This window comes from Amia ocellicauda, chromosome 5 (assembly GCF_036373705.1).
Source record: "Amia ocellicauda isolate fAmiCal2 chromosome 5, fAmiCal2.hap1, whole genome shotgun sequence".
Taxonomy (NCBI): domain Eukaryota; kingdom Metazoa; phylum Chordata; class Actinopteri; order Amiiformes; family Amiidae; genus Amia; species Amia ocellicauda.
In genome coordinates this window covers 11,426,768-11,446,512 of record NC_089854.1, presented here as the reverse complement: position 1 = coordinate 11,446,512, position 19,745 = coordinate 11,426,768, and the positions used below count along the sequence as shown (strand labels likewise).

At 47.8% G+C, this 19,745-nt stretch overlaps 2 protein-coding genes across 2 annotated transcripts; one reads left to right on the top strand and one right to left on the bottom strand.

Moving 5' to 3' along the window:
* Positions 1-12,816: 12,816 nt before the first annotated feature.
* On the top strand, positions 12,817-15,645 carry nfkbib (nuclear factor of kappa light polypeptide gene enhancer in B-cells inhibitor, beta). The gene is made up of 6 exons (XM_066703721.1): positions 12,817-13,524; positions 13,694-13,811; positions 14,052-14,253; positions 14,352-14,440; positions 14,557-14,805; positions 14,912-15,645. Exons 1-6 carry the CDS (start codon positions 13,067-13,069, stop codon positions 14,951-14,953), a joined length of 1,158 nt encoding a protein of 385 aa, XP_066559818.1. The 5' UTR covers positions 12,817-13,066; the 3' UTR covers positions 14,954-15,645.
* Positions 15,646-16,108: 463 nt separating this feature from the next.
* LOC136749426 (proteasome subunit alpha type-6-like) lies at positions 16,109-19,741 on the bottom strand. Its single transcript, XM_066703725.1, has 7 exons — positions 19,505-19,741; positions 18,454-18,548; positions 17,981-18,062; positions 17,711-17,866; positions 17,040-17,218; positions 16,704-16,798; positions 16,109-16,525 (listed from the first exon to the last, which is right to left on the bottom strand). The coding sequence occupies exons 1-7, from the start codon at positions 19,578-19,580 to the stop codon at positions 16,468-16,470; spliced, it is 741 nt and encodes a 246-aa protein (XP_066559822.1). The 5' UTR covers positions 19,581-19,741; the 3' UTR covers positions 16,109-16,467.
* Between the last annotated feature and the right edge of the window lie 4 nt (positions 19,742-19,745).

Genomic DNA, 19,745 nt, shown 5'->3' with positions numbered 1-19,745 from the left:
CCTCCCTCTCTGTCTCTTTCTTCCATCTTTCTCTCTCATCTCTCTCGCTCTCACATACACACACACACACACACACACACACACACACACACACACACACACATACAGTAGGAGCAGGCGCTGGCCATGCTGCCTCTGCACCAGCAATAAGAACAAAATAGAAAAAAATATGTTATACAAAAGGAAATGGCGCTTCTGCACTTTGGCAATAAAATACTGTTACTGTGGAGCTCGACTGCAGGGAGAGGGAGAAAGCAAAGAAGGAAAGAACAGAAGCACAATTACCTGTGAGAGAGAGAGGGAGAGAGAGAGAGACAGTGGAGGAGAAGGAGAGGGAGAGAGAGAGAGAGATCAAGGGAGGGTGTGGTTCTGGGGGTTTTGGACCCCTGCAGACACGCCTATGGGACACCGTCCCCCCCACCCCCCTGTAACCACACAGGAGCAAAGACTGTGTACATACCTCTACACAACTTCTGTCTGCCTGCCTGCCTGTCTGTCTTTCTGCTAATGTCAGGGGCACGCTCTCCTTCCTTTTCTCCCTCCCTCTCTGTCTCCCCCTCTCTCTCTCCTTCTCTCCTTCTCTCCCTCGGTCCTCCCAGTCACTGGCAGGAGAGCTCCACCTGAGAAAGTGGGCAGTGAGATTATGGTCGTCTGTTTCCTGTACTGTACAGATTGTCACAGTGTCTTTACTGTATTTATTGGTACTAGGAATAATGTGAAAATTATGCAATGTTTTTCATTTATTTTCTCCCAAAATGTTTTCCAAATGATTCGGAGAGCAGGAGGAAGGAGAGTAGACTGTTCTTTAAAAAAAAAAAAAAAATTGCATTGCTGGTGTTTGAATTTGCAGTGATATCACACTGGGAGTTTTTGAGTAATGGATAAAAAAAGAGACTCCCCAGTGTTGTAATATGCAAAACCTGCACTGATTGAAAATGCAAAACCAGTTCATGTAACTGCATGGGTCTGTTGTTAGAGTAGCATGACTTTCTTGTTAAACTTTTGGAAAGCGATTTGAGTCTCTGCTCTCAGGACACGGGCGCTCAGACTGGCTCAGATTCGAACCGTCGTCTCAGGCACGCCTCCGAGCGCACAGAACACACAGCCACTTACAACAAGAGACAAACACACAACACTGCACCGCACCGAACTACACTATGGCACTATACTGCACTGCACTGCACTACACACCATAGAACTATACTGCACTGCACTAAACACTACTGCACTGCACTGCACTGCACTGTTTTTGTATCAGCAGTGAGGTTTTAGCCACAGTAACCATAGAAGCCATAGCCCACACTGAGAGAGAGGAAGGAGGCAGAAGAAGGAGGAGGAAGATGAGGGGGGGGATTTGTCAGAGCTCATTGTCAGTTCATCTCACAGGAATCAACATCTGGAATAATAAGAACATACAGAAACATCTGGAGCCGCAGGGGGTACAGCTGCTGCCGTACGACGTCGCGCCAGCCAACCACCCCCCCCCCCCCCCCCCACTACATTGCACTGCCCTTCATCACGCCAGCGCCCCCATAGTACTCCACACATCACACTGGCACCCCACTGACTCAGGAAAACTGCTACACAGCACACAGGACAGAGCAGTGGAGAGAGGGAGCGAGGGGGCAAGGGAGTGAGGGAGAGAGAAGTTCTATCGCTTACTGTTACTAATCACTGCTTATTATTGCTATGACACAGTGCCCTCCCTCCCCTGTACTTTTAACTCAGGGTCAGAGGTCAGCAAAGCCATAGAGAACCCCTCCCCAGCAATTATCACTGTTTTTATTTGATTCCTCCATCTCCCTCTCTCACCCTTTCCCCCATCTCTCCGTCTCTCCCTCTACATATTTCCCCTCCATCTCCCTGTCCCTGTTTTCCATAGACAAACCTTTGAAAGGTGTCACTTTCTTTTTCACTCTAATGTCACTCTAACTGCCCTACACATCACTCTCACTCTCACTCTCACAGTGTGCTGGTTTAGTATCCTGATGCTGAGGTTTTCACTTCAATATATTTAAAAAAAAATGCAAAAAATGTAAAAAATAAATATATAATAAGAAATTCACTGACAGGTCGTGTCCCCATCTCTCCAGTCCCTCTAGTCCCCTCTGTCCTGCTTCATTGGTTCCGCTTCTTTGAATTTTGCAAATTTTGAAAAACAAAACAAACAGGAAAAAACAAATCTGTTGTTTTATGCACAGATTTCTTTTATATACTATTGACCTTATTTGAAGGTTGTTTGTTGTAAATAAGTGATGTGTAAATACGATGCATATACCGATCAAAGAGACTGAATAAAAAAACCTTGAATGTTGCCGTTGTGTGTGTTTCACTCTTCCACAGGACAGTTCTGCATTCCTAATGTATTTGATGCACACACTCACTCACTCAAACACACACTCACATACATGCTTACACTAAACCTCACACTCACTCAGTGGCACACAGGCTTACACTCAAACACACTCACATTCACATATTCACTCACAGTACTGCACGCTCACTCATATTAAATATAGGAGCCAGTGCTGTATCAGTAGATTCAGAGACTGCATATTTTAAAGGGAGCTGGGGGTTGTGTTTTAACACAAAGAGATGTGATTGACACAACAAAGACTGTCTTTGTCTCCCTCTCTGTACCCGCCCCATTATCTCTATTTCTCTCTTCATCTCTATCTCAGTCCCAGGAGAGGCTGAGACTGCAGGTAAAGCATTACACCTGTGCAGAATGCAGAGGAGATGGAAGACAGCCTCCAGGGAACCAACACAGCAATACAGTACCTACAGCTGGAACATCTATACCCATCACAACACCTACACCCATAACCATAACGACACCTACACCTACAACCATAACAACACCTACAACTACCATAATACCTCCTACATCTATAGCCATAACAACACCTACACCTACACTATCAGTCAAACGTTTTGGAGCACCTCAATTTTTCCAGTTTTTATTGAAATGTACGCAGTTTAATGTCTCAATGTACTCTGAAATTAAAGCATAGAACAAATAAACAATTGGAGATAAAAATAAATCATGGAATCGTTTTGTTTAAACAAAATTCATCTGAATTTGTGACTCATCAAAGTAGCCACCTTTTGCAGATATAACAGCTGAACACACTCATGGCATTCTTTCTACAATGGAAATCAAATATTGTTCGGAAAGTTCTTCCCAACACTGTTGCAGAAGTTCTCATAAATGTGTTGCACTTGCAGGTTGCTTTGCTTTCACCCTTCTGTCCAGTTCATCCCAAACCAGCTCGATGGGGTTTAAGTCTGGAGACTGTGCTGGAAATTCCATGATTTGAAAAAGCTGTGGTAGCTGTTTTGGTTCAGGGTGCCACTCACTCTGTGCAAGTCACCGACTCTGGATCCAGCAAAAGAGCCCCAGACCATCACACGTCCTCCTCCATGTTTGACAAACTGAGGAACCATCATTTCGCCTACTCGATGGCATACAAAAACCTTGCGTGATGAACCGAAGATTTCAAATTTTGATTAGTCAGTCCATAAGACCTTCTTCCAGTCTTCAGTAGTCCACTGGCGGTGCTTCATGGCCCAGGCAAGCCTCTTTTTCTTATTGAAACTGAGACTTGCTTACTTCGACCAGTGTTCAGCTGTGCTTGAAGCTGTTGTCCTGTGAGCCGCCTCTCACGCAAGCTGTTGACTCTCTTGTCTTGAAACTTGTCTTCTGATTCTGTTGTGGCTTTGGGTCTGCCAGACCTCTTCCTATCAGAGTTTCCTCCAGTTTCCAAGTGCCTTTTGATGGTGTAGGAAACTGTACTCACTGACACCTTGGCTTTCTTTGCAATTTTTCTCAAGGAAAGACCTATACTTTTAAGGGTTATAATGGTCTGTCTGTCTTCCTTTGTTAATTGCCTTTTTCTCACCATTATGATAACAATATACTACTTCCTGCAGTACAATACCGTCCAAATAATCCTTAAGAGGGTGTAGTAAGTCTGTTCCAACACTGCTTTTATACAGACAGAGGGTTTGTAAGTAATCATCAAACATTGGCACACCTGTAGGAATTGTTAGCATCAACTTTCAAGGCTTTATTTACTTCCATTGCTGCAGAACAGCTGTAAGTTGTTAACCCATTACTTGTTCCCTAAAAAATGCCTTTTTTATACTCTGAAATGTACAATATTTTTAAGTTTTTGGTAACCTAAACTTTTTAACCTCTGGCAGTTTACCGCTTACCTTTGTACCATTTCAGGTTATTCACTGGACTTGAACTGCTTAAATTTCAATAAAAACTGGAAAAATGGGGGTGTACTAAAACGTTTCACTGGTAATGTATAACACCTACACCTGAAACCATAACACCACCTACAACCAGGGACGTTCCCCTGCCCTTTACCATCACAACACCTACATCTATATCCATAACAACACCTGCATCTGTAACTATTACAACAATTACACCTGTAACAATGTCCAATACTGCAAGGGAGAGGTTTGGGTACAGACAGGGAGAGGGAGAGGAAAAGGAGGGGAGAGAGAGTGGCGAGGCGGGGGGGTGATGCAGTCCCAGTGATAATATCAGGGCCCTGAGAAAGCTATGATGGCGGCGTGCCTCCACCCCCCCACCACCACCACACCCTGCCCCCCCGCGCCCCTCTTCACATGCTGCCTGGTGCTGAGTGCCGGCTGCCTGCTGTCTGCTCGCTAAGCCAGGCTTTATCAGCGCTAAGCGCCCAGGGGGATTAATCTCTGCGCCAGATGGGCAGGGAGCTGTGTGCTGCCCCCCAGCAGAACAGTGGTGTGCAGTCAGTATTGTTGTCAGAGGTACTGCTACTGTCAGTCTCCTTCTTCTTCAGTTTCTTCTGCTGCTGCTCCTTTTTGCGCTTCATGGTCTCGCTGCGTTCTGATTGGCTTGCGGCGGAGAGAAGCAGCACAGCGGAACAAACCCGGCGCTCTTTAAACAAACCGAGTAGCGGAAAACCAAACCAAATGAACCCCCAGAACGATAACAAAACACACCGCAGTCACTGGGGCTGCAGAGAGAGCTGCTGTCTGATGCTCTGCAGTTCTTGCAGTGGCCTCAGTGTGTCCTCATTGTGTCCTCAGTGTGTCCCCTGTGTGTTCTCAGAGCCTTATTGTGTCCTCAGAGCATGACTGAACACCATGCCACTCACACACACAGATACACACACAGACACATCCACAGACTCATCTACACATCCACACACACACACAGACTCACAGACACAGAAGGAGGACACAGGAGAGGTGAAAGAAAAGGAAAGGAGGAGAGAAGAGCAGTAGATGAGCAGCAAAGGCGGGGGGGCAGGGCGGCTGTTCTGCTTGGACGCTCCTGCCGTGTCTGGGGGGTGAGCAGAGCTGCTGGGGAGGAAGGAGCAGGACGTGGGGGGGCACAAGCTGTCTAGGAGAGAGTCGGAGGAGGAGAGTGAGTTTCTCTGGGGGTGGTGGGAGGGGGCATTGAGGCAGAAGTAACACAATACAGCAAATCTCACCGGCACGTGCCACAACTGCGCCAATATTGCACCAAAACTGTGCCAACACTGCCCCAACACCAGCTTCCCAGCCACACAGTGTACACACCTCTTGCTCTACTACTACTACTATTATTTTAATTTGTTATAGTAGAAATAGTAGACGTATTAGCAGCATTGTTGTTATGCCTCTTCTCATGTGACGCTGCAGCACAGAGCCGTGTAGAGCAGGCTGTATCCAAGCCAGGTGTCTGTCTGTAGCACAGGCCTCACGCTACACTGAGCCCCTGCACTGACAGCCCGTCCCTCATGTGGAGGTGGGGGGGTTTGGCTCAGGTGTGTTGTGACTGTCTGCTGCGGCTGCTGCTGTGCTGTAGTGGCACCCGAACACTGAGCATCGCTGGATACGTGGGCATAGACCACAAACGCACAGGGGGACAGAAGGGCAGAGGGACAGATGAGAGGGGACTAGTTGGGTTGAGACTAAAGACAAGCTGTTGGTGGCAAAGTCGAACCATCCCAATGCCGTCCGAACTTCGGACCGTGCCGAGACAAACAAGCGGACAAGAGGTATGATTACACACAAAGACGCACATCAAATCACATCAGAATGTGCGCCTGAGGAAAGACAAGGCTTCAGCAAAGCCCCTCAGCTCTTTTTATGTAACTTTTCTTTCCAGAGCCCTTCATACTGCAAACTCATGGCGCACAGAGGAGCCATATGCTGAAAATCAGTGTTAATCGTTTCCACTGACGTGAACACAAGGTGAGCACACAACACCACTCTGACTTCTGCCTTGGCTGAATCTCTCTCTGAGTCTCCCTCCCTCCTTCCCTTTCCTCCTCTCTCTGTGTCACTGCAGGCCTGGTCTCTCTCTCCCCCTCTCTCTCTCTCTTCCTCTTGGAACATGCTCTGTATAGCTCCCTCTCAGGATTTATATTTTGTAATGGAATTTATAGCTGTGAGGTAGAGTTCGAGAGCAGCACTGCAGTAACTGAGCGAGAGAGAGAGAGAGAGAGAGAGAGAGAGAGAGAGAGACCCTTCCCAATGGGTCTCTCCAGTCTCAGCTGTGTGACAGAGGACACTGAATAGGGGACAGAGCCTGCAGACTGAGACACACTGTGACACACACTGTGATACACTGCGACGGAAGGGAGAGGAGAGAGGAGAGAGGAGTCTTTCTTGTAGTGGTGCCAGCTAGGACAGGGTGTGGAGGGAGGGAGGGTGAGAGGGTGGGAGTGGGCATGTGGGGGTGGCGGTAGTGTGGGTGTGTGTGGGGGTGTGCTGGTAGCGTCATAGCCAGCTGGTATTAGTATAATCTGAGAGACATTCCATTGCCTGACCTCCAACATACACAGGCCAGCACAGGATACAGAATTAATGAGGTTATCGAGAGAGAGAGAGAGAGAGAGAGAGAGAGGAAGGAGGGGGTGAGAGAGAAGGAGAGGGATGGGATGAGAGATAAGAAAGCATTTGAGAGACAGAGAGAGGTTTGAGAAGGAATGAAAGGTAGAGGGGAGAGGGGACAAAGAGAGAAAAAGTATGAATGTGTGAAAATGAATAGCGAGAAAACGTAGGGTGGGGGTGGGGGGGCAATCCATCAATCACTGGACCAAAACTGTCCGAGTCAGCAGATAGAGTTGGAGGGGGGGGGGAAGGAGAGAAGGAGGGGGAGAGAGAGATAGGGGACAGGGAGGAAGACAGAGAGGAGGAGGGGGGTGTAATTAAGAATGCAGGCTTAATGAGTTAATAATACTGAGGAACGGAGATGAGATAGAGGGAGACTGAGAGAGAGAGAGAGAAACAGAAAAGGGTGGGGGGATAGAGTGGTGCAGCACATAAACACACTGCAGAACACAAACACACACTGCAGCACTATACACCACAGCACTCCCTACGCACACACACAGCACACTACGTCACTGCACACATTGCAGCACGTCTCACACACACTCACAACACGGCACTCACTCTACATCTACACACAACACACACTGTAGCACTGTACACACTACACACATCACATGCTATGGCACTGCATACACACACACTACTAGGGTACAGGATAGTACAGCACAGTGCAGAGGGCAGAGGGCACGGTACAGCATAGTACTTCACAGTGCAGAGGACAGAGAGTATGGTTCAGCATGGTAGAGCACAGTACACAGGGCATGGTACAGCACAGAGGGAAGAGGCCACAGCGCAGAGAGAAGAGGGCACAGTACATTATAGTACAGCACAGTACAGAGGGCACGATACAAAATAGTACAGCACAGTGCAGTAGGCAGAGGGCACAGTATACAATAGTACAGCACAGGGTAGAGGGCATGATACAGCCTTGTGCAGTGCCGAGAGTAGAGGGCATAGTACAGCACAGAGAAAGATGAGAGAGAGAGAAGGGGGAAATAAATTAAATCACATGCTTCAGAAGAGAAATGCACAGCTTTCAGATGTGTGCTCACAGGGCTGCATCTGCAAGGGGGAGAAGAGTAGGGGGGTGGACGTATTGTGGATGTGTGCCATTTTATTTAGTTCAGTGTTTTGCTTTTGCTGGACAGTTATTTATGTTGCTGCTCTGTAGTGTCTTAAAAAGCTTTGGCAAACCCAGAGAGCTTCAGTGCTGCCAACAGAGGTCTTCTGAATCACAGAGAGGGGGAGAGGGGCGGGGGTGGGGGGGTGCTGTGATGTTTGAATTCTGGTTGGAGGTGGGGGGCTGTGGCTCTGAAAAAATTATAATATTGTCCATATCACCGATAGTGTTTATTTATGGGACTATTGTTAGCTTCATCAATTATGTTTTGTTAAAAAAAAGGTAAATCTTCAGCAATAGCAGTACACTATTGTTGTCGTGCCAATAGACCTAATTGAAATTGAAATTTGGCGGGGGGGGGTGAGAGAGAGAGACAGAGAGAGATGGAGACAGGATGAGAGGGAGAGAGAGACAGATACAGAGACAGAGAGGGGGAGTCCCCCCCATGCTGGGAGGTGCCTGGGGACAGGTCCTCTGCTTTCTTCCTGTTTAAATTATTAAAAGCAAATAATCTGAGGAAATCACTGTAATCGGGTGTCCCCGCAGAGCTCATTAATCCAGGCCTGACCTTATCTCACTGGACGCTCCAACTGAGCAGCCAGAACAGGACACCTCACTGCAGACACAGCGGCACAAAACAAACAACAAACAACCGTCCCTCTCTTTCAATACCTCCCTCCTTCCCTCCTCTCCCTTTGACATTGTGTAAAGCCGGTTCAATAAGGCGAGGCTGCGTTGTGTTGTGTTGTTCTCTGCCAGAGTGGATGGCGCTGGGCTCTGTTCAGTCCAGTCGTATGTGTTCACTCTCTGCAGCCCCAGACGGCCACAGGCATGGTGGTTTTGGCTGCAGCTCAGCCCTCTGAGTGACTCATTAAGATAATTTATTTACTTGAGTGAGACAGGGGAACTTGTACTGTTTTGATCTCAATCTGCTGACAGTTGAAACTCCTTGTAAGAGCTGCAGTTTTTCCAGTCCCATGACTGCACACTATGGACAGATACACAGACTGTGACAAACAGACACACACAACACACTCAAAAGTGTTTCATTTTTTACATTTCTCTGTTTAACGAATAAACAAACCGACGGTAATTTCCTTAATGTTTGGGTTAAGTGAGAATGCAACAAACACAAGGAAAAACATGAAAGGTTTGTCTTTTGCTTTCATGCTTTTTCTCGCACTATATCACCTTCAGAAGGTTAACAGCAGTGAGTGGATTTCACTCGGGGGTACAAAGAAAAAAACACGTAAACAACAGGAAATAAAATGAAATCAAACTATAGCCACCGCTCGGATTGGCCCCTGAGGACTTGGCGTCAGCAGTTACAGGCCGTTGTGCTGGAGTTTCACTCTGAGCCCACCACAGCTCGGTGCAGTGACGTGCCAGGCGCAATCAGTAGGGGCTCTTTACCCCTTTATTTGTTTATTGCTTTCTGCGTATCGTGTGTGTTTGGCAACACTGGTGGGCAGCAAGTCCCGGCGGACAGTAACCGCACTCAGCGCTTTGGCCTGCCGCTCTCTCCCTGATCAATACCTTGCCCGGGCAGCAAATTGAAAGCCGACTAATTTTATTTCCTATTGCACCGAAAGGCAGTTTGTGCCGATCCATCACTCTGTGACTGTGCAGCCGTCCGTGTGTGTGTGTGTGTGTGTGTGTGTGTGTGTGTGTGTGTATGTGTGTCTGTCACAGTGTGTTTTCTTACAGAGTAGCGGTTCTGTGATTGTGGAGAGATTGCCACAGGAGCCAGGTACCTGCAATGCAGACAGTGCTGCCACACTGCAACCCCCCCAAAGAGAGATGCTGATCCTCATCCAGAACTTTAGTCACTGAGTGCAGCGTCAGCACAGCACAACACGGGCTGCTCTCACCCACTCACCTCAAAGCACAAAACACACACATCCCGGCTGACAATTGTGTCTCATACAACAGTCCAGTGTGGTGCACGGTGGTAAAACACAGTAAAGTGTAGCGTGGTAACTGTCTCTTTTGTTCACTGTGGCACAGGATTACCTGATAGGCATAACAACAACAACAACAACAACAACAACAACAACAACAACAACAATAATAATAATAATAATAATAATAATAATAATAATGATAATTGCACGATTCTATAGCCTATTATGTGTCTGGACAAAAACACTGTTGCTGTAGAGTCTCTTTTAGAGGCTTTTACTTTGGAGATGATCTAACACCTACCTTTACACAGGCAAGTGGTTAGGACAGAAGAAACAGTCACAAAGACTAAGCAGTTTGTAACATTTTAAATTCAAATAAGGAAAGACAGCTAAAGTGTCGTACAGGACAGCCAAGGTCTCAAAGCCAAACGTTACCAAACAGGATGCATCTAAATATCAATGACATTGGCTTCTAAAACAAACTCTGATGAACTGAACTCAATTGATTGCCTGGGCTTTATTTCAGACTGTGTTTTCTGTGCCTTGTGAATTGAAACAGTTGACAGCGTTAGTCGGCAGACAGAAACTTTCAAGTGAGCAAGTTGAGAAAATGTTGTTTTAATGAGCAATTAGACTATTTATAATTTAAGGAGAAGGACTAAAATTAAGATGAAAAGAAGATCGATTTCACGGTCTCAGTGATCAGCCTGTCACTGACGTCATTGAACACTGAAATTAAGTAATAAAGAGTGCGACGCGTTGCCCATGAACACGTCACTGACCCGTCTCGCCTGCACATGAGAGACGCTGTGGGTCACATTGAGATAAAGGGGAGATGGGTGTGGCCCCCCAGAATCCCTGCCTGCCTTCATATCGTCACAGCACGGCCAGGGTGAAGCACATACTGACATTACAGAAATAATATAGGCTACATCCTTGCGAGAGTAGGCACATGAACAGGACTGCTGTTGAGGCCCCTAACCACTCAGCTGGGTACCCCACAATGACAACCAGCTGACCCCTTAGTGAGGTCATATTAAACACTGTGATGTCATTTTTTTCAGTTATTATAATTATTATTAATAATAATTTGGTTTTACTCCTGCTATTACTAATAATTTGTGTATTATATGATGTATTTACTATTATTACTCACAGGATTAATATGGCTACTACTACTAACCTAATTCTACTGTACTACTACTACTGCTACTACTACTACTACTACTATGAAGTCCACGATCATACGACAATAACCACGGAGTATATTCGCGGTGCTCTCTCTCTCTCTCTCTCTCTCTCTCTCTCTCTCTCTCTCTCTCTCTCTCTCAGGTGAACACCGACTGTTATCATCCCGCCGCGCGACAGACCCATTCGTGACGTCACAGAGGTGACACCGATTTCCTCTAATCCCCAGAAAAGGGGGTATTAAGCTCCGCCTCACTCTCCGCAGCTTGTCGCCAAGGAGACACTGCTGCTGTTGTCATGGTGACCCCCCCCCCACACACACACATTTTCCCTTTTTCCCTGGTCTGACCCCCTAATCACATTCGGAAGAACACACACAGACTGTCTCCTATACACAGCTCACTCTCTCTGTTGCACAGCACCCCTCTGTAGAGGACAGGCTGCGGTGTCCAGCACGCATCTTTTATTGTGTTTCAGAAAAGGACAGCACCTCGCACCGCAACAATACAGGAGTCTCAGCTCCGACACCCGTGCGAATCTGGCGCCATCTAGTGTACCACCACGGAACACGATATGTTGTTTGAATCCTTCCCTTAACACTGCACTTAAACTAGTATAGTGGTGCCTAAACACAGGCATGGGGAGCCCCTATCCAGTACATTTTGTCAGTCACCCTAAATCTCTAATTTCGACAGAATATGACCACATGAATGCTATTAATCAATTAAGCAATTAACTTTTTCAATTAAGGGAATTCTGGAAATTGAGGGCAGAATTAAAGGTTACCTATAAAACCTCAAGGATAGGGGCCCTCGAAGTTTGTGTTATATATATTATATAACTATGTTATAATATTATTATAAAATAAATATACATCGTGTTGTTTTGCGCGATAAATTTAAGAATAAGAAAACCGCAATCAGGAAGTGACGTCACAGCGCGGTTTTATAGAAAACGTGGACATACTATCCACCATTTCCCAAAGTATCCCATAATGCGAATAAAAAGAAAGGATTCTGTGAATTATGGTAATAGACAAGCAGATTAAAAACAACAACAAAATAAGAGGGACAGTGACCAAAAACATACATTCAACTACAAGTTTTAATATGTAACTTTTGTGATTAAATAAAGATAATACCCCAAACAATAGTTCCCTTACAATGTTACGGTAGTATTCTTTGTGAGAACTGTGTAGATAATTATTTGCAGTAGTTTATAATATTACTTACAACATCAGAAACAACCCAACAGGCGCTTTCACTGGTAGAAGTTCCACTTGTGACGTCACGCCCACTTCGTACATTTCCGCAGCGTTCTCGGTATTTTTCGGAAACAAATATTATTTTGGGACTCTTAAGGTGCTTTACAGCCAACACATTATAAACGTTATTGCCCATTATGAAAGTATACTATGTAAGAGTCCATAGCCAAAAACATGTTTTCTATCTGGGATATAGACTTGAACACAAGTCCAATTTATTTATGTATTTATTTCATTTTAAACATTTTACTTTGTGAAGAAACAAAATAATTTAAGCATAGTCTATGCGTCAAAAAGGCCACTACTTCATATTACTGCTTTTGCTGCTACTGATTATTCAACAGCAAATATAAAGGATTTGTATAGTTAATAAAATAAAATACATATCCCAGAATGCACAGAGGCAAGCGAACATGGTAAACTTCCTGCGCAGAACGGAAGGCAGTGAATGGGCTGCTGCCATTGGCTGAGACGGGATCTGGGGATTCCCCAGCGGTGGAGAAAACACCTAATTGTACATCGATAGGAACTGTCGAACAGAAATCGAAACCAGTCGGATTGATCGATTCGGGGGATTCTGGCGCCCCGAGGATGAGGAGGGAGCTTGAAGAGGAAGAGACGGAGCAACAGTGCCCGAGAACGAGCTGCAACCCGCCGCCTTGCCTGCACACTGCGAACTGAAGCCGCCGTTACCTTCACCCCACAATGGCCGGGATACAGCGACAGCACCCGGAGACGGGCCCCACGACCCCGGCCGAGTTCGGGTTTGGGCTCAGCAAGCCGCTGTGCCAGGAGGCGGGGGAATGGTGCGACAGCGGGCTCGATTCGCTCGGCCCGCCTGGGTTCGGCGACGCCGAGCTGCACTGCGAGTGGAAGACGGCCCCCCCCTCTGTGGATCGCGACCCGGCTCGCCCCGGCCCAGACCCCGCTGCTGACACCTGCGCCTCTCTCGGTGGAGACCGGCTGGACTCGGCGCTGGGAGACTCCATCACAGAGGAGCTGCTGAGCAGTATCTCCCTGGGGCTCGGTACTATGGACCTGGCCGCGGGGGAGGGCGGAGACACGGCAGGTACCAGCTCAGCCGAACCGGATCCAGCCCAGGAGCAGCTGGCCAGGGATGAGCTGTTCAAGACGATGACGTTTATCTCGGAGGATGGAGACACGTGAGTGGCCGCAGGCATTTCAAATAAACAAACAAACAAACGCGCACACACACCGGTCTGTCCCACTGCTCCAAAAGTGACTCCCTCTCTTACACACACACACTTCCTCCCTCCTCCAGGGCTGTGTAGAGTTTATGTGTCTGTGTTAATCTCCCCCTGTCTCTCTCAGGGCTCTCCACCTGGCTCTGATCCATGAGCACTGGCCATTCCTGCAGTACCTGTTGAGTGTGGTGTCTCTGAACTCTGCCTGGACGTGCTACCTGGATATCCAGAACCACCTGCACCAGGTACTGTGTGTGTGTGTGTGTGTGTGTGTGTGTGCGAGAGAGAGAGAGACTGAGGTTTAGATGTAAGCTGTGTGTAGTGTGTCATAATATCCTCCCTGAGTTGTTCGCTTTGACTGAAGGTGTGAAGGTCTTGTGTGTATTCTCTCCTACTCTCTCAGTGTAGTGTCAGTTTGGCATAGTGGGCAATAAAACCACCCTCTGTATTGACTCCCTCTCTGTATTGACTCCTGTGTGCCTCAGACCGCCCTGCACATTGCTGTGATCGTGAACCGCTGGGAGTGTGTGCACAGGCTGCTGTGTGCCGGCGCGAATCCCGAGCTGCAGGAACGGGGGGGCAACACCGCCCTGCACATCGCCTGCCGGGAGGGCCGGGTGGAGTGCGTGCGGGCGCTCGTGGCAATCGGTGGCAACCGCGCACAGCTGCACGTCACCAACTACACAGGTCAGAGCGCCCGGATACACACGTTGTCGCCGCTCCGCACGGCTCCAGCTGACCAGTATGGGACATAGTGTACAATTAGTCATCTCTCTCTCTCTCAGGAGTGACGGCACTGCACCTCGCAGTACAGAGGGGAGACGAGGAGATCGTCAGGCTGCTGCTGGACGCTGGAGTCAATGTCAACCAGAGCGTGAGTCCGAGCACTACCGCTTTGCACTGTACCCATAATGCACTGCGCCGTCCTGTCTATAACTACGCTGTACTGTTGCCAAGCCGTGGCACTCAGCCCCTGTCTGTGTGCTGCAGGACCAGGGCTCCGGCCACACTCCCCTGCACTGGGCTGTGGAGAAGCAGAACCCCACGCTGGTGCAGCTCCTGCTGAGCCGGGGGGCGGTGGTCAATGCCCCCACCTACGCCGGGCACACCCCGCTGCAGTTCGCCCTCTACAGGCCCAACACAGAGGTGCGGCGGCTGCTCCGGGCCGGGGGAGCCGCCGAGCCACAGGAGGAGGAGGACGAGGAGGAGGATGAGGAGGAGGAGATTGAGAGCGAAGAGGTGAGGGTGTGCAGGAAGAGAAAAACAGCAAACGGTCTTGTGTAAGAGTGTGTGTGTGTAATTCAATCAAATTAAGGTACAAATCAGTGGTGATCTCTCTTTCTAGGAGTTTGACGACCTGACCATCAATGGCCATCGTGTGCTGTAATCACAGATGTTGATATGGAGCCAAGCCCCTGAACCTGTGACTGCCAGGAGTCCTTCTGTGTAACCATGTCAGTGTGTGTGTGTACGTGTGTATGTGTGTACGTGTGTACATGTGTGTGGCTTTCCTGGGCTCTTCGAACTCTGGTTGCTGATTAGCGGGGCAGTCCTGCTCTAAAGAGGGTAATACCATTGCACTGAGATGAGAGGGGTGGCCTCTAGATGTATTCATTTGAACAAAGCTGTTGTACTGCGCCGGTGCGGAGGGGCTGTGCAGTGCACCCACTGTAATTTATTGTCAGTTGTTACGTATTTGAGTTTTATTTTTTCCGATCCTTTCTCCTTTCTCAGTGCAGCTTCTCAATCCGGAGAGTCGGGGCAGAGCTTCACGGTCACTTTCTTCCTCCTCCGTTCAATTAATTTCTTTCTAATCCTAAAAATATATTATTACTTTTCTTTATTTTAACTTTCTATTTTCAGTTAATCAGTTCTGTTTACAAATTATTACATCAAGTTGGGGGAACCTGTATACTCATTTTGAGAGTTTAAAAAAGTGAGAGAGGGATGAGAGATGGATGGAGAGAAACAATTAGAAGAGTTGACAGGAAGAGAGGGAGTTGGGATGTGAGAGAGTCAGTTTTTCTCTGCATTTCACTTTTAAATATTAAAATAAATAAATTTACACCCATATATCAACACAGAACTATGCTCCTTCTTTCTTGTGGTAAAACCTCAGTGTGTCTCGCTGCTACTCTTCAGTCAGGGACAGTTGAGCTCAGTTACTTTATAAATAGATTTCTTTATTAGTTTCATGTTTAGACCTTTTTAATTAAAAAAGAGAGTATTGTGCTTAAAATTCTCAGTGGTTCTAGGAGCTAAACACAGATAAAGAGATACAATTAAGTACATTGTTAGTTCAATTAAGGGGTCATTTATGTAATTTAGGGCTCAGCTAGAAATAATCCCAGAAGCCTTTTGAATCAGAAGTGTGACTTGTGTGACTCGCCAAGCCGGTGGGTCACACTCAGTGTTTCCATTCCAACCCAATTACTTCGTTAGTGCCCTAATTGAATTCACCCGTGCAGGTGCTGGTGCCTCAGAGAAGGCTGGGAGGCCTTCAGGAATGGCGTGTGTGCAGAGAAAACAAGGACTGCGGCGCTGAGGGAATTGGGCTTTATTCAGAGACGCTTTTCTGTGACAGGAAAAGTGGAGGCGTGACACACCAATAGGATGCTTCGGATGTGGTGCTGCATCGTTGCGATTGGCTGGGATGGAGACGTTGGTGGGTCCACAAGTAACACCATGTAACCAAACATGGACGCTGTAGACTTGCATAGTAACACACACAGATACGGACTGTTCAAGCGTTCTGTCTCTGTGACCGTGTCAGTCTGTGTCTGCTGGAATGTCTGTGTGTTTGTTGGTTTAGTGGATCGGTATGTGTGTCCCTGTGTCTGATGTGTGAGTCTACGGGTCAGTTTTGGGTGTCAGTGTGTCTATCTGTGTGCGTCTGTTGGTCTATTCCCGCTCAGCAATTGCCACCAGGTGTGTGTCGATCTCCTCCTCACTCAGCGTCCTGTCGGGAGAGGCAGGGACAGTTAGTGTGTCATACTCTGCTCAGCTGTTCTTCAATCTGTCCAATGGAGGGCAGCGAGACCACACAAATCAAGAGACGCACTGCAGCGCAATAAGCGGACACTCACTCTGATAATTGTGCAGAGACAGTGGGAGACAGCCGTCCTGTCGCACCTTACCTGAATTTGGGATTGTCCTTGGTGACAACGCCCACCTCAATCTCACTGGGCTTGAAGTCGAGGGAGAGGATGGTGGACAGACAGGTGATCGCCAGCTGGGGAGAGAGGAGTTGTCAGACTGGGGCGGATTTACACTTGTACACAATGTCATACTACAGCATATAGACTGTTACACTGACACGCCACAGCATATAGACTGTTAAACTGTCACACTGACACACCACAGCATATGGACTGGTACACTGACACAGTACAGCATATAGATTTACACTGACACACCACAGCATATACACTGGTACACTATCTTGTGTTTTCCAGGCCAGTCAGTACCAGTACCTCCACTGTCTTCTCATAGGGCAGGTCAGGTCTCTTGCGCAGCTTCTTCTCCAGGTAGCTGTTGGCCTCGGTCTGCTTGGCGCCGGCGGTGGTGGCCCGGTATCCGCAGTAGTAGCCAGCCGGGTCACACTTGTACAACATGGGGCCGAGCTGGGGGTCCACTGCGATCAGCATCATACCTGTGAGGGAGGGAGGTAAGGAGTGTGGCAGACCAGCGCTGCACAGCTCAGGCTGCAGGGTCTATAGGTCTCCGAGTCATAATCACTTCTGACTGCACTGGTCAGTGAGGGTAACAGTAATGAGCTCAACTAGGGCAGGAGGAGCTTTGGGGGGGATGAGACACTGGAGATGCTGCCCCCCCACCCCACCCCAGGCACAGAGCTGTGCGGCCCCCTCCCTCCCTGCTACAGGGTCAACAAGGGCTGAATACCTGGATACTAGGGGTCATTTAGACCATTAATTTCACTCATTGGTTCAAATCTTTAGGTGAAAACCCTGAGCTTAAAATACGTCTCGATTGTGCTGTGCTTAACAGACAGCACCAGAACTCTGCTTCCAAACAGGGCTGTCTGGGCCGCTCCAGCACACTTTGACCCAGGACACACACCGCCTCGAAACAAGGGAAGCTAACAATCGGCCACTGACAGTATAGCGCTGTTGGGGAGACTTACAGCAGCCCAGCGGCCTCATCTCGGCGTTCTGTGTGTAGACCTGGGAGAGGTCAGCCATGCGGCGGCACAGCATGTCAGCCGAAATCTCGTAACCGAACTTGTACTTCCACTCCGCCGCCTCGATTCGTGCCCGATGCACCTGGGAGCGGCTGTCCGCTGCGGAGACGGAGGGGAGAGGGAAGTGAGTGTGAGCTAGCAAGAGAGTGTCAGTGGTCAGTCGGTGCAGTCACTGGTCACTGGTCAGGGATGAGTAGTCACAGTGTTTCTCACCGGCCTGTCCGGTCATGAGGCAGCCGATGCGTGGCGTCAGGGGGAACAGGTTTGTGAGCGTTGCCGCGTCCAGCAGCTTGTCCTGGAAGACAATCAACACAGTGGCAGCCAGTCACAATCTCCACACTCACAACAACCCCAGCAGGCCCGGGCGGGTGAGGCTGCAGTGACAGGGTCCGATGCCAGCCCAGCACAGCAAGGCTGGACTTGCAGGCGTGTGATGCAGAGTCAGACGCCTCTGCGCTCCACTGCCCCTGTCAGAGTCCCCCTCCCTCTCTCTCTCTCTCTCTCTCTCTCTCTCTATGAATCTATGTGAAAACCTGTGCAAGACTGTTAGGACCATGATTCCCTGTTTACATAATTCAAATACATAAAATCACTCTACAACACAAATCATATCTCTCTGCACCTTCCCACTTCCAGTCTCTCTGTGTCTCCCCCTGTCCCCTTCCCTCCTGGCCTCCCCATCTCACCGGGATTTTCTTCTGTGTGACCACCACCGCAGAGTCCTTCCCTCGAATGCCCACTGAGGTCAGGCCGCTCTGAGCGATGGCTTTAAACGCATACTCTGAGAGAGAGAGAGAGAGACACACACACACATTATTTTGCCACATACCATTTAGTGCCTTAAATGGCAGATAAAGTATCCTGTACACAACTCACAGTGTGAGGGCGGCTGTGCACAGACTCCTGCACTGTCCAAAATGCAATTTATTTATTTACAATATTTAAATAATATGTTACAAGAATTACAGGTTACGTCTCTTAAATGTTTGGTTGAGTCTTGACGAATATTACTTTATGAGAAAATGTATTGATATCCAGGAAGATGCACAAATGATTCGTTCTTGCTGTTTGAAATAATTTGTAGTTGTTAATTAGATTTTTTCTTATAACAAATCGGCCGGGGGAACATATGTATAGTGCTATATATATAGAAAGTAAATAAATGTAGAAGTATGTCTCCCTGATTTTGTTTTTCAAGCGAACCCCGTAAGCAACGTGTGGAAAACGCTCAGACCATTGGACGCAGGCATTTTGTACTACCAAGAAAGTGCACATAGTTTAATTTAATTTTCAATTCTGTCATCCTTTAAAAACACAAGACGGGGATGTTTCAAAGTACAGTTTATATTTAGTCACCTGATTAATTAGGCCTAATTTATTTTACAAAGTGCAGACTCACGTCGGGAGTATGTGTTGCTAATCTGTTTTACGGGATGTCAGAGCTGGCAATCAGGACCGGACTGAGCCGAGCTGACTGGGTATCCCTTCACTGGTTCTTGTGCACTTTGTGTGTTTTGTTGATAAATGTGTTTGAACAATCCCGGCTTTCATTGGCATTCTCTCATCCGGAGATAAATGAAAGTTTGACACAGAGGACGGGTTACCTCTGCGCTCCAGCTCGATTCAATTAAGAAATGTCATATAATTAAGTAATTAAGAAAACAGACCAATAGTATACAACACATTGTTATACATTTCCACAGTTTCTACACAGCGGGTTGTGGGACACCGACTCACCGACTTGGTACAGGCGGCCATCGGGGGAGAAGATGGTGATGTGCCGGTCGAAACCTGCGGTCGAGCCCCGGGACATCGCGACGGGTTTATGTTCAGTTAGTTTTAAATAAATAACAAAACAGATAGAGAAGATCCGAAGAAGACAGATAACCGTCTATCTGTCTGTGTGAGTGAGTGTTTCAGTCTGTGAGGCCGACTGAAGCAGCAGGCGATGCAGGACAGTGTTACACTTCCCATATAC

Excerpts from the sequence above, each read along its gene's own strand:
- nfkbib (XM_066703721.1), top strand. The coding sequence starts at position 13,067 with ATGGCCGGGATACAGCGACAGCACCCGGAGACGGGCCCCACGACCCCG. Across the intron at positions 13,525-13,693 it reads ATCTCGGAGGATGGAGACAC|GGCTCTCCACCTGGCTCTGA; the intron begins GTGAGTGGCCGC and ends TGTCTCTCTCAG. Across the intron at positions 14,806-14,911 it reads AGGAGATTGAGAGCGAAGAG|GAGTTTGACGACCTGACCAT; the intron begins GTGAGGGTGTGC and ends CTCTCTTTCTAG.
- LOC136749426 (XM_066703725.1), bottom strand. The coding sequence starts at position 19,580 with ATGTCCCGGGGCTCGACCGCAGGTTTCGACCGGCACATCACCATCTTC. Across the intron at positions 17,867-17,980 it reads CCTCATGACCGGACAGGCCG|CGGACAGCCGCTCCCAGGTG; the intron begins GTGAGAAACACT and ends CCGTCTCCGCAG. Across the intron at positions 16,526-16,703 it reads AAGGACAATCCCAAATTCAG|GACGCTGAGTGAGGAGGAGA; the intron begins GTAAGGTGCGAC and ends CTCTCCCGACAG.